The 13,123-nt window shown below is 46.2% G+C and overlaps 1 protein-coding gene across 1 annotated transcript in view; it reads right to left on the minus strand.

Moving 5' to 3' along the window:
• CRYBG3 (crystallin beta-gamma domain containing 3) overlaps window positions 1–13,123 on the minus strand; it is a 94,602-nt gene that overhangs the window by 7,728 nt on the left and 73,751 nt on the right. The window contains exons 16-18 of the mRNA XM_056329771.1: window positions 12,451–12,560; window positions 11,794–11,920; window positions 2,043–2,182 (exon numbers count right to left, since the gene is read on the minus strand). Coding sequence (XP_056185746.1) covers window positions 2,043–2,182; window positions 11,794–11,920; window positions 12,451–12,560 — 377 coding nt within the window. The remainder of the gene's footprint in view (window positions 1–2,042; window positions 2,183–11,793; window positions 11,921–12,450; window positions 12,561–13,123) is intronic.

Consider the following 13,123-nt stretch of genomic DNA (forward strand, 5'->3'; position numbering starts at 1 on the left):
GGCTCAGGAAGGATCCTTGTACCTAAGCCTGGCAGCCAGATGCCATCGGTGTATTTACATAAATCTTTGTCGTCTGCCTAAAGCCAACAGTAGCCTTTGGAGCAAGGAGCCAAAACAACCTCGAAATCCGCCTTCCTGAACCCTCGATGACAGCTAAGGCATACAAACCCGCCAGACATCCCACTGACTTCCTACCATCACCTGCCACCCTCAGCCTGGAGGCCATCTATCTGCAGCGGGCTGGGGACGGGCTGGGGACGTCTGTTCCCTAGGGAGCGCCACGGGGATCAGAGCAAGCCCAGCCGTTCTGCCCTGACCCTTCCCGGAGACAGGGAAGCGGAGGGAAGCAGCTAACCTGGCTCGGATAGTCGGAAAGGAACAGGAAGGCGAGAAGGGGCTGGGCTGCCGCGCTCACCCTCCCGTGCCTTCCCACCCTGTGGTCCCAAAGCCATCACCCTGCCTTTGCGGTCAGCACCGTGATTTAATTCCCAGTTCCACACCCCTGACGAAAGGCAGAGAAAGCTCATGAGGAGATGTCCCCCAACACGACACGTTTTGGACCGTAACAGCTCCACAGAGGCATGAAGATTGACATGCTCCCACCAGAAATAAGTCAGCTGTTCCTCCAAAGGCCTTTCCTCCCCCAGACTAGCACAGACCACGGGGAACGTACGCACGCTGTTCCCGGCCTCAAGTGGCGGCTGCTTGCCGCTCTCACCTGGGGAGCCTCAAGACCTCAGCAGCAGATGAACACGCTCTGTATTTTCAGCAAGGGCTCAGGATGGAAGTGACCCAGATTTTAGGGACTACAATTTGTAGCGAACTGGCAAAGCCCTGGGGGGAACCTTATATCCACTGTGGGCCCACAGCTAAAGTCAGCTCCCACTGACTGCTCTTAAAGAAAGGGAGGTTCAATCCTCAACCAACCATTCCAGAAAATGCTGTGTGTGACACTCCTGAAGGACAACAGTCCCCGGTGGGTGCTCTGGAGCATTAGCTAGGCTAGGCTTAGCCTTTGTACCAACCTCAAAGAACCAGGGGAGCGCTCAGCAGTGTTATCACGGGTATCCACAGAAGCATTTTGACTTCTAGGTGGCAGCAGACTAGATGCGTTTGAAAAACTCATCGTAAGAATCACAGCATAGATCTATACCTAAGCCTTGAACAGTCCACACTAATTCCCTGCCCAATTACTTCAGATTTTGTGTGGTTTTGTGTCATCCCGTAAGATCTCTCAAGAAAACTGCAGCCTTGTCTATTTGAAAAAGGTGGGGAAAAGGAAGGTTAAAAATAAACACTGGAGATGCGTGTCACATCACAACAGCAGTTTCCAGGCAGTCTCAGTTGCAGGATGAGACTCCACAAGTTATTTGTCGCTGCTGGGGACGTGGATGCTGAAAACCTGGCCGAGACAGAATACCTGGGGGTTGCTTCAAAAGGTGCAAGGGGCAGATGCAGGAGAGGTTAGAAGGTCACTTCTGCAGAGGTAAAATGGTTCTCACAGCTGACCCTGGGTGTGTATTCTGACTCACAGAGGGGGGTTTCAACTAATAACAGGAGCAAACTACTGTTCCAGCTGTCAGATCCAGCCCAAGCTTCTCTCCTACGTTGCTGCCTCTTTGCAGCCAAGCTTCACTGAACCACGGCGGCGGCTGAAGTTAAATCACCGCGGTTTATAGCTGCTATGCCACAGCCGGCTAACAAAGGCAGCGTGAGTTTACTCTGCCTGTCTTTTTAAGTCAGCAATCAAAACTTACCTGCTTTTGGCTTCTGGCTTGAACAACAGGCTCTATTGTTTGTTACTGTATAGGGATAAAAGAATGATTCTTACAGGGGGAAATCCATGCTCTGCCCAGAGTTTTTGTTCATTTTGTGTCCTGATACAAGAAGCAGGTCTAGTATTCAGTATTAGGATTTTGTATTGTCTCAAAATAGAATGTAAATCACATCCTATGGAGAAAGGCAATAACTGCAAGAAAAATGCATACTCAGTAGTAGCTCCTGTAACGCAAAACTGACAAGAATATTTTTTCCATACTTACAATCCACTTCTCACCCATACAGACTGAGTGTAAAAATGAAGGTCCTCATTCAAAACAGAATTGATGGGTTCGGTGAAGTGCAGCTCTCTGCCCTTGCAGCATTCCAGAGCAAACAGACTGATGGAGGGCTCAGCAAAAACCTGCGGGGTGTGGGGGGAGAAAATAAAGCAGTTTTACTCAGGATAGTCTAGCTTCACTTGTTAGGCATGATGCACACATTTGCCCACTTCGGTTTAATTTCCACATGCTTTTGGGTTAAATCGTGCTCCCTCAGCAAACATAGCAGCAAGGAAAAAGAAAAATACATCCACAGTAGAGCACACAGGGCTGCAACATACTGGATTTATCAGTGGGTTTGTCATTAGAGCGTAGTGTCCCACTAACACAGGCCACAGTGAGTTGCTCTGAGATGCAGAGGCACCTGTGTTAGCATCTGAAAAATCTTTTTGATCCAATTTGTATCATCAGGGCCTTGATTCTTTTTCATAAATCCAGTGTATTTGTTGATGGAACAGGTTACAGCAGTAGTTTTCATGCTGATCTGCAGACTGCATCTGAAGTAGTGAGGCAAATCACAAGTCTATTGTCCACAGACTTCAGTTAGCAGTGGCTCACTGGAAAAACCTTAGGGATCTAACGAATTGGAAAAGGTTAAATACGTCAGACTAAAAAGTTCCCGATGTTTTTAAGAGACACTCCTAGGTTTCTACTGATAATCTTGAGGAAATAGCATAATTAGTAACCCCTTCAACGTCATGCAGAATTGAAACGTTTTTCACTTAATGCGTTCTTTTCTACAGTTGAGAGATAGCCTATGAAAGAAAACAAAAAGATCAGGAAAGAAAACAAAAAGATCAGTTTGCAGGAAGATGTGGTACAGCTCTAAGATCAGCAGAAAAGCAGAGGGAACAGATTTAAATATACAAAGCCTGTGCTTTGGAACAAGGAACACCGGTACAAATTTTCTACTATTTCTAACCTAAAACCGTAAGGGAATTATCATAACCAGACTCATAAGCACTTGTAATATATATCTTGATGCAGCTGGTGAAGGAAGATGGAACAGGTCCGAATAACCGCTTCAATTAGCGGCCCCTCCAGGGAAGTCACCTTGTTCTTAGGAGATGGTACCATGAGATAGCTGGCCTGGGCAAAAGATAGGATTTCTTTTGCAGCGAAGATATGGCCTCAGGTGGAACAAATAAAACAAAATCTTGAATTAAAGTTGACACAGGCGCTGAGTAATTAAGAGAACTTAACTTTCACATTTGAAGAGACACATGCATTGTGCAAAGTCTGTCTGAAGAGCTCAGTGGTGAATCAGGACTTAGGAATTTACTGGCACTGACGCGTGCCCTTGGTATGTAGCTTGTTCAAGTCCTGCCTCAGAGACATCGCTTGCCTCTGCTAACCTGTGCACGGACAATGGAAGTCATGCAACACTGCATGGACAGGGAGTTTGCAGAGACATTTTAAAGAAGAGCCTGCAGTGGTCTGCCCAGAGATATTTTTTTTAAGCCCATCAGGCTCCCAAAAAATTGATGTTATGAAACAGAGAGAGATTAAAACCCATAACGTTTTCATTTTGGAATGTCTGCTCTTCCCACCTGCCTTCAGCTGGATGACGTGGGTCCAATTTAGTGTGTGTCCAAAGGGTTACTTTGAAATCTAGAGCAGCAGACCTAGCGCAGGCAGCTGCTTCTCAGATCGCCTGGCTCAGCAAGGCAGTATCATCACACACTGGTTTGCAAGAGCCTGCTCCGTGGGCACTGGGAGTGCAGACCAGGAGCCATGCCCAGAACAGGTCCAACAGGGGCAATTTTCACCAGTGCATCAGTAACCACAGGAAACACCGTTTGGCATCCTCGTTGCTAGACACTGTTACCAAAGCCTAACATTTGTCCTGCTGTTGCAATATTCAATATGTTCGAGGCAGGGATGCTGTCCTAGGTCCAGCACATCCACTTATATACCAAGAATCAGAGCAGCAAATTGGTGGAGTCAATTAAAATGACCATAGCTCTCATGTGGTGGAGACTGTTTGAACTTAATGGGCCTGAGAAAGCCCTGTCCGGTTGCTCAGAGCCCCAGCACACAGCAGACGTTGCAGCTCTGACACACACACACACACACCCCCCATCACAAGGACCGATACCATCTTTCCAGGGAGACCTCAGAAGGACCCCACTGCACAGACGTGAAGCACAAAGAAAACACGCTGCCGTCTCAAGCTCTGAAGCTCTCATAGTTCCATAACCATATATAGTGCAAGGAGCCGATTGCTCACTTTATATATACCGCCTTACACCAACAGCTGGCAGCAGTGACTTGGCCTGGCTTTCTTCTCTGATTTTGTTTTCAGAGCTCCATGGAAACTACCAACAGCAGAAAACAAGGTTTTGAGGCCATGCTGTTACACTTAGTACAGAGGCAACTTGCTCCCCCCCTTCCTTGCAGAACGCCGAGGTGCACGCTCACCTATTCAAGAGTCAGCACTGATACGTAAGTGTGAGATCAGCGATACACAAGACAGGATCAGCTTTCTTCGCCAAGGCCCGATCCTGACAGCCCAGGGAGGAATGGGGCTCTCCAAGAACCAGAGGAAGGACAACTGGGCAACAGTACAAGAGGGGACAACCTCACATCATGGCATTGCTTTAGGTCCCCAATTTCTAAAGGCGAGCTGAAGCCATCCACATCTACCCACGACTGGCAAGTCACTCCTGGAACGGCAGCCTTTGAGGAAAGCTTGCCAGCTGCACGAATGACATTGCACTAAAGCCCTACTTAACCTGACCTGTGTGTTAAGGAACTAATTGCCTTGCTTAAACCAGTGCCCATGAAGTTTCAAGAGGTTTTGCCCGTCCTCTTTTTTATTTTTTTCTAATGCCAGTGTCCTGGGAGAAACTTGAAGAGATTGAATATATTCAAGAGGCTGGTGATTAAGGAAGGCTCTGTTTATGTAGCATTTCAAGATACACGCAGCCTTGTGAGCTGTTAAATACAGTGATACTCTTTACTTAACAGGTGTGCCAGTCCAATGCCAATACAGCACGTGATGCAACGAAAATGACAGTTTTTTCCCCTCCTCACTGTGTGATTTCAGAGGCTGAAAGGTAAGCCGTGGAATTTAACACTCTAAAAATCTCTTGCACAGTTCAACTCAGCTCAGACTTACCCCTCAACAACTTCCACGTTTTTTTAACAGAGAGAAGCTGCACACCACAAATTTTTCACAATTCAGAGCAGAATTTTCTATTTTACCAGTTTAGGAAAAAAAACAGGCAATGCAAGCCTGAAGTATTTGATATTAAACAAAGATCAGTGCAAGATCAGCTTCCTTCAAATGCCTTTTGTTTGCAGTGCAAGGCTTAGGTGGCTTGACCAACTGTAAAGCAACAATATACAGACAGCGAGAAGTTAACCAAAAGGCGGTAGAACTGAAAACGCAGTGCACGGGTGAATTTGCACACATGCTTATAATAAAAACAAGTATAGCTTTAGCTATCGATAACATACAGATGTTGTTTCATTATGAACTCTGCGAAAATTATTACTAATAAAACCCTTTTGAGAAGGGCTCATCCCCCAACATGTTTTTCCTTGCACCTTATTTTTGCAGACTTGGACTTTGCAGACTTTGATGGGAAAGCCCAATAAAGGCAAAGAAAGCAAGCCACGGGGCCGGACTAGAGCACCACTGTAACCCAGACACGGCAAGGGCTGGGACGTTTCCCCAGTTCGCATCCCTGCTGACCGCTGCTATAAAACCAGCATTCACCAGAGCCGTAACTGGAAGAGCCTCCACAGCCGTATTACATCATCCTTGGAAAAATCTTTACTCTTCAGTCTTGGCTAACTCATCATTTACAACTGTCTTTACTGAAGCTGCGCTCGCCTGGCTGCTCCCTTGAGTGTGGGAAGGATGCCTGGCTGAGGGCGAGGAACGCTGTGCTGGATGAGAGGAACACCCATGGTCCAGTCCCAGCTACACAAAATGACTCATTCTCTGGCCGTGGGAAACACTAATTACTTTTTGTATCTGATTTCATTATTTGCCTCATAGGAATGCTGGGGAGATTAGTTAACACCTGTATTTAACTTACAAAAGATAACCAACACAGAAATACAGGAACTATTATGATTGATCAGAGCGAGAGTAAGGAATGCCTCAAAAGAAAAAAAAACCAACCAAAACCCAAGCACGTTGCACAACCTGTAACACAGATCTCATTTTTGTTTTGAGAAACCAAGAGACTGGTTTAACTTTTGGGCTGAAGTTAGCATTTTAGATGGAAAACTTACTGCTCGCTGCAACCATCCTGGATACTCTTGCCCATGTGAGTCACACCAGATATTGCAGGGAGTTTGACAAAACATGCCTGAGAAAAGGCAGCACTAGAGCTGAAGAACATCGTAAGAACTTCTTCTAAGGGTCTCTATCCCAAAAGATTAACCTCTTCAAGCAACACTGGACAAATGCTCTAAGAAGCAACCATGGCCCTATAAATGGCCCAGTCGACTTCAGTCGCTCTCTTCCTGCCAGGCGAGCTGCCCGTGCTTTCCTTTTCCTGAATTCATGGCAACGCAAAAGGCAGGTCCTGACTGATGCAGGCACGGAAACCTCTAACTCTGCAGCAAATGCAGCAACCCTTAGCCTGCACTATGCTTTCACCCACCTGCAGAATGGCTATTAACAATAATAACCAGCAAATTTCATCAATAATCTTTTCTAAAAGGGTGCTTTGGGATTTTTAGATGAAAGGAGATGATGAGAGGCAAGTTACATTAGTTCCAGTTTTCCTACCACTACTAAATACATGTGTACCCTTTCTAATGTTAAGTGGGCTTCCAAAGCGTATAACTGCCTGTTCACTTAAAGAAATACATTCCTGTGAGATATCCTTTTTAGTGTTTTCCCCACTTACAAAATCCTACATGAAAAAGACTCATTTGTCTTTCAGAAGCATTCACTCCCCTTCTCAGAAGGGAAAGGCCATGTAACACAACGCTATTCAGTATGCAATCTAGATTAATACATGGGTATTGCAACACTATTTTTCCTCCTAGAACACCGAAAACAAAAGACGTTATTTTCTCATTATCAAGGTACAGATATGCTTGTTCCTTCTCTGTATCCTTTAATTAACCTATAGCTTTTCCAAAGTGCTTCCCGAAGGACAAAACAGTCCAGTCTGAATCTGAATGAAATGGAACAGCAAGGAAAAAATACAGGTAGAGCTTCCTAAAGATTTAGTTTGAGTATTATACACCTCAGAGAATAAGCCAAGATGGGAAAGAGGTTCCTGGGAATAAGGGAACACCTTCCCCACTTTCCTTACGAACCTGCCTAACTTTTACTTTGCTGCTTCCTGAACAAACAGTAAGGGAAACCGGCTACAGAGATGTGCTTAATTCCTCTACGATGCCAGTGCATCGCTAGCCTGAGCCTGTTTTCTTACCCAAATTCATTTTACACTGTTCTGAAAGTCTGGGGTTTTTTTTCCATTTTAACTGGGCCAACTCAGTGATGTAGAAAGGTATTTTTCATTTTGTAATGTAATTCAGCTCTTAAAAAAGCAAATTATATCTCTGGCAACTTTCAAACTAAAAATTCTAAAGTTTGCTTTCAAAACAAACACAACAACTCCTCATTTTTCTCATTTAGACTGCTTACTGTATTTGTTTGCATCAACGCTGTGTTTTCCAGAGAACTAACTGTTCCCTCAAATCCTTTCCTTATCTTCAATTGGTTGATCTATTTTCAAAAAAAATAAAAATAAAAAAATCAGTCAAAGCATTGCCAAAGTTCCTAGCTGTTTCACACAGATTAAGGCATTACTGTTACCTCACTCAAAAAAATTCCAAAAATCCCACCTTACAACACTTACAGTGTTGTTCCGTCAGGTCACAAACGCACCCCCATGCCATGAAGGAGTACGACAGATACGTAACTTCAATCCTCAAATTCTCCTTCCAAAACAGAGAGCTCAGAAGTCTCGTAGCAACTGACAACATCCAAAGATCCCCTGAAAACCATTACAATTTTAAAATGAAAACTCAAACAGTTAACACTGAAGGTACCAGTGCAATCAACAGCAAAAACGTTGCTAGATGTTCCTTTTAGTTGCTAGAACCGACAGGAACAGAAAGGGCATCGATGCGGGGTCAGATGCAGAAGCCGGTGTGGACGCCCCGCAGGTGTCAGCAGCCTGTGCTGACCGCGGTGTTTCACAGCTCCTTTGGAGTTAGCCCCACAGACAAGGATCTATATTCTTACATACATCCCGCATATAAAGGCCCAGAGATGGGACCTCACCCAGCTGTACAAAAACCAAGGTAACAGAGAGTTAATTACCATTACAGTCTTCCGAATTAGAAAGGGAATACCCAGATCCTGTGTCCCCATCTCCTCCAGCAGATTTGTTCTCCTATGCCAAAGACCTGGCGGAAACCATCTACTTTTAAAATATACAGCTGGACCACAGCTACACCGGTCAACACAGCTGGATTGTTTCCAAAGGCTGGCAATGAGCTAGCCTTAGGAGTCCTTTGTACTGCTAAACCCGTATTTTTTCCCCCCTCTGCCAGTGTCACACATGGGTCACTACTTCCAGTCAACATCTGGGATGCAGAATCCTCACGCAGTGAGGTCATACATGGTCCCCCCCCAGCATGACAGTCCTTCCAACAGTTACACTTACGGCAAATACACCTCACAGAGCAGAGCAGGAGACAACACACGTTCAGGGCTTGGTGTTGGGGTTAAACCTTCTCCCTCTTACGTGTAAGCTATCGAGATCCACAGCTTAGGTCTGAAATTGGGCTGGTATGTAAAGCTGGATAACGGAAGGGGTTCCCAATGTCACAATTGAATTCAATAAAACCATACAACAATTCCACTTGGGAATACGCTTGCTGCTTTCTTGAATGAGCTAACAGAAATATCTTGTAATAAAAAGGGCTCTGTTCCAAGAACAGCGCACGGCGGACAATGCACAGAGCTAACGAGGGCTGCTCCTGACCACTGACGAAAAGCACCGCTGCGTGCTTAACATCACGTCTGGGCCACACAATGCCTGCGAGCACCGTCCTGGGCGATTAGCACACACAATGTGTTAGGGGCCGATGAGGGCATTTCTATTTGTAAACCAGGTGTGGTTCAATAGCAATTTACACTGTTTAGCGCCTCGATTTTATGAAGCACAAGGGCTCCTATTTGCAAGAGAGGAACTGAACTAAGAGGTGCTTGCTTAATACAAATGTTATTTACAAAATACAGGAAGATGTGTGTAACCTTCCCACACACAGCCTGCCAAACACACATCTCCCAGGGCTTGGCCCTCGGTAATCAAGGGCTGCCAGTAGCTTCCTACTATGCCAAACTGTAGAGTTACTTCCCTGTGAGATTACAGGCTGGGGGATTTGGACGAGACCTACCATTTCATGTCAGAACTTCACTCTAGATTTAGCAGAGTCGAGTCCAAGAGCCTAACGTGAAAAGGAGATCTTTAATCTGCAGACCAGGCTCTCGGCAGGCGGGAAGCTACAGCTCCACAGAAGTCACCATATCTACATAACCCAGTAAAAAGACCAAGTTGTACATCCTTCCCACCATGCCCATGGCTTTTGGTGTTTGGAGCCGTTTGTTGTTGTTTGTTTCTTTTTTAAAAAAAATCTGTTCGCAAGATTTGAAGAACACTGAATTGAGTAATCTTTAAAGTCTAGTTTCGTAAGAGTTACAGTGAAGAGCTACAAGTCACAGACTGAGTTTGTGCTCTGTGATGAGGGAAGCAGGAAGAGTTTTGGAGAAGTTGGTCAGTGCTAGAGAGGAGTATGCAGAGCAGCCACTTGATTCTCTTTTACCAACAGTGTTATGGCCAGCTTATCTTCGATGCTTTTCGATAGAAGCATACCAAGATATGGGACAAAGGCACAGACACCACAGCAAGAATCCAGAGGCATAAGCCTTGGGTGCAGGATTACAACAGGATGCACAAAAGGCCGTATCTGTCTTGTACTGCATAGTACAAGGCATTCCTGCCCAACCTGCTGGCCACAGAGGACCTCATATCTCACCCTACTGCTACAACAGGTCACTTAACTGCAAGTTTTCTTGGGTAGTACAACCAACGTGACCTGAAAGTCACATGAAGACTATATGCATGTGTAGGAAGTACTTGTCCTGTATCTCAGAACTGTCACCAAGAGAGAGGACAGCCACATGAGCTTTGGACTGGACCATCTGATGCGTCACACACGGCTCATAGGCCGCATGCACGGTATATTATACCACTTTATTGACCCATGACTTCAGACGCCATTAGGAGGCCAAACCCTTTTTTATATTTCTGTAAAATAGTACAGTACACAGCATTATGGCAAGTATATGCTACCTCGTAATTTCAATTTTCATGTCTTCCGTGTGTAGTTTGCTTTAAGATTGAACCTTGGCTGTAGGCCTTAGAAATGTAGCCCCTTAAGCTTAGATGGCGTGACAAAATGTCTCACTGAGTACTGAGCTCGCTGAGCTGTATCATAAAGACCTATACTGAGATTGTGGCAAGGTTTTGCCAGGAGCTACAGGGGTGACTTCTGTGAGAAGCTGCCAGGAGCTTCCCTGTGTGTGATGGAGCCAACGCCATCGGCTCCCAGACGGGCCCAACACTGGCCAAGGCCGAGCCCAGCAGCGATGGTGGCAGCACCTCGGGGACAGTGCATTTAAAAAGGGGAAAAACCAACAGCAACTGCAACCAGCTGGAGAGCGGAGGGAGAACACGTAAGAGAAACAGCCCTGCAGGCACCCGGGTTGGTGCAGAAGGGGAAGGAAGAGCTGCAGGTGCCAGAGCACAGACTCCCCAGCAGCCCATGGACTGCGCCCCCCAACCCCCCCTGGGGCAGGGGGTGCCCGCAGGGGGCTGTGACCCGCGGGCAGCGGCGCTGGGGCAGCTCCTGGCAGGGCCCGTGGCCCCGCGGGGAGAGGAGCCCGGGCTGGGGACCCCGCGGGGACCCCCCTGGGGCCGGCTGGGCCTGGGGGGCTGCGCCCTGGCAGGGCCCCGGGCTGGGGCAGGGGCAGGGGGCGAGGAGCCTCCCCATGGGGGGCAGGGGCGGCAGGGACAGCTGTGAGGGACTGACCCCAGCCCCGGCCCGGCCCGGCGCTGCTGGGGGGGCAGGAGGTAGAGACACCGGGGGTGGAGCTGAGCCGGGGAGAAGGGACGGGCGGGGGGAGGGGGTTTAAGATGTATGTTTTATTTCTCATTATCCTACTCTGATTTGATTGGTACTAAATTAAACTAATTTCCCCACGTTGAGTCTGTGTTGGCCATGCTGGTAACTGGTGACTGACCCCTACCCTGCCCTCACCCCGACCCAGGAGCCTGTCGTCGTATTTTCTCTCCCCTGCCCAGCTGAGGAGAGCAGTGACAGAGCAGCTCTGGTGGGCACCTCGTGTCCAGCCAGGGTCAGCCCACCACAAGACCAGTCAGAAAAATGCCAACCAACACAACCTGTATGAAAGAGAGCACCTTTGAGCCCAGAACACTCAAAAGCACGCGCCTACAACTGACCACATGCACGCAGCCTGGCTTGTTCCTAACCCAAAAAATTCCGTAAGCCAAGAAAACAAACTTCACTCTTTTCCCTGAGTGGGAGTTTGTTTAGTGCAAGCACTTGCGTCAGACATCTGACTAGAAAAAAAGAGTTCTGAAAGGTTTTTTTGTGGTGGTTTTTTTTTCCCCAATAAAATCCTTACGTATTGAATAGGCTTGAGGGATTTGATTGCAGCAGTCGGGCAGCCACAGGAACTGAGGTCAACGTAGAGGCCTTCTTCCAGCACACAGTGATTGTCAGTGATTTCCCCCTGGTAATACAGGAGCCAACTGCAAAAATAATGTGACAGAAAAGATCACCTGCTCTAGCTGCTTATTAAAGGTAAGGTTTTTTTCAAGATTTAGTATTTGCTAAGGAAACAAGGAGTAAAAAAATTTGTTTGTTCTTGTTAAGCTTAAAAGTAAGGTGACGTGAAAGGTTATGTGGCTAAGCAACCAAATCAGCAAAACCAAATCATGGGGCACAGAAATCTCAGTTCCAGAGTCAAACGACGCGAGTGGAATGCAGACACTTCTACTGTACCAAGTTCTCAGAATCTATAATACATTCTAACTGGAGTTGAAAAAATAAATATATCACAGTAACTGCAAACTTCCCAGAGGGAAAGCAAAATGCATACTAACTGAAACCAATGACAGGACAACAGTTACTGGGATGCACTGCAAGACAAAGGGTCTAAAACATGGTGGAATACAATGGGTATGTGTTATGTGCTTTCACCTGTCTGAAATTTAGTAGTGTTTAAAAAAAAAAAATATTTCACATTACTTAAAATGGTGGCATGTAAAAACAGACTTACCATCCCCGCAGAACCTTAAAAGAACATGGTATGAATGATGTAAAATCAGAAACTTCTGCTGTGAAATCTATACATGCTCCTTGGAAATGTGTATTACTGAAAGCTTTGAGCTACAAGAACAAAACAAAACAAAACCAATGACTAGAAGGAAAATGAACGCATTATCATCAACGTAAACAGAGATAGCTGTGCTCTTAGAGAACTATCCATTCGATTCACAAAGGTACAATAAAAAGGATGAATTCTCATTTAAAGAAGCCTTTATGTTTCTACAACTGCTTTAGTTTTAGAAAGATTCAAGTGTTTTACCGTCTCTGGGCCCAGTACAGGATGCTTCCCAGTGATGCTAAGGCAGTGGTATCAAGCCCAAGTTCAACTGCAGCAGCAGAGGGCCCAGAGAAAAAGAGAAGGCTAGCACTGAGGGATGTTATCTTCCAGCCAAAGCGCCCCTGAACTGCGGCTAACTCTTGCTACAGCTCAGCAATCCGGTGTTCAAAACAGGACAGGGAAGTGCTGGTCCAAAGATACAGGGCTACTATTGATAAAGTGCCTTGAAATCTTCTGTTATCACTGTGATCGTAGGTAGTTTCTCATTTAAGAACATTTTGGGGGGAACGGGGTACAGGCAGGTAGATGCACCATGAACTTCTGAAGTTCAGCTAAGCTGGTTTTA

The sequence above is a fragment of the Falco biarmicus genome, chromosome 2 (assembly GCF_023638135.1).
Source record: "Falco biarmicus isolate bFalBia1 chromosome 2, bFalBia1.pri, whole genome shotgun sequence".
Lineage (NCBI taxonomy): Eukaryota > Metazoa > Chordata > Aves > Falconiformes > Falconidae > Falco > Falco biarmicus.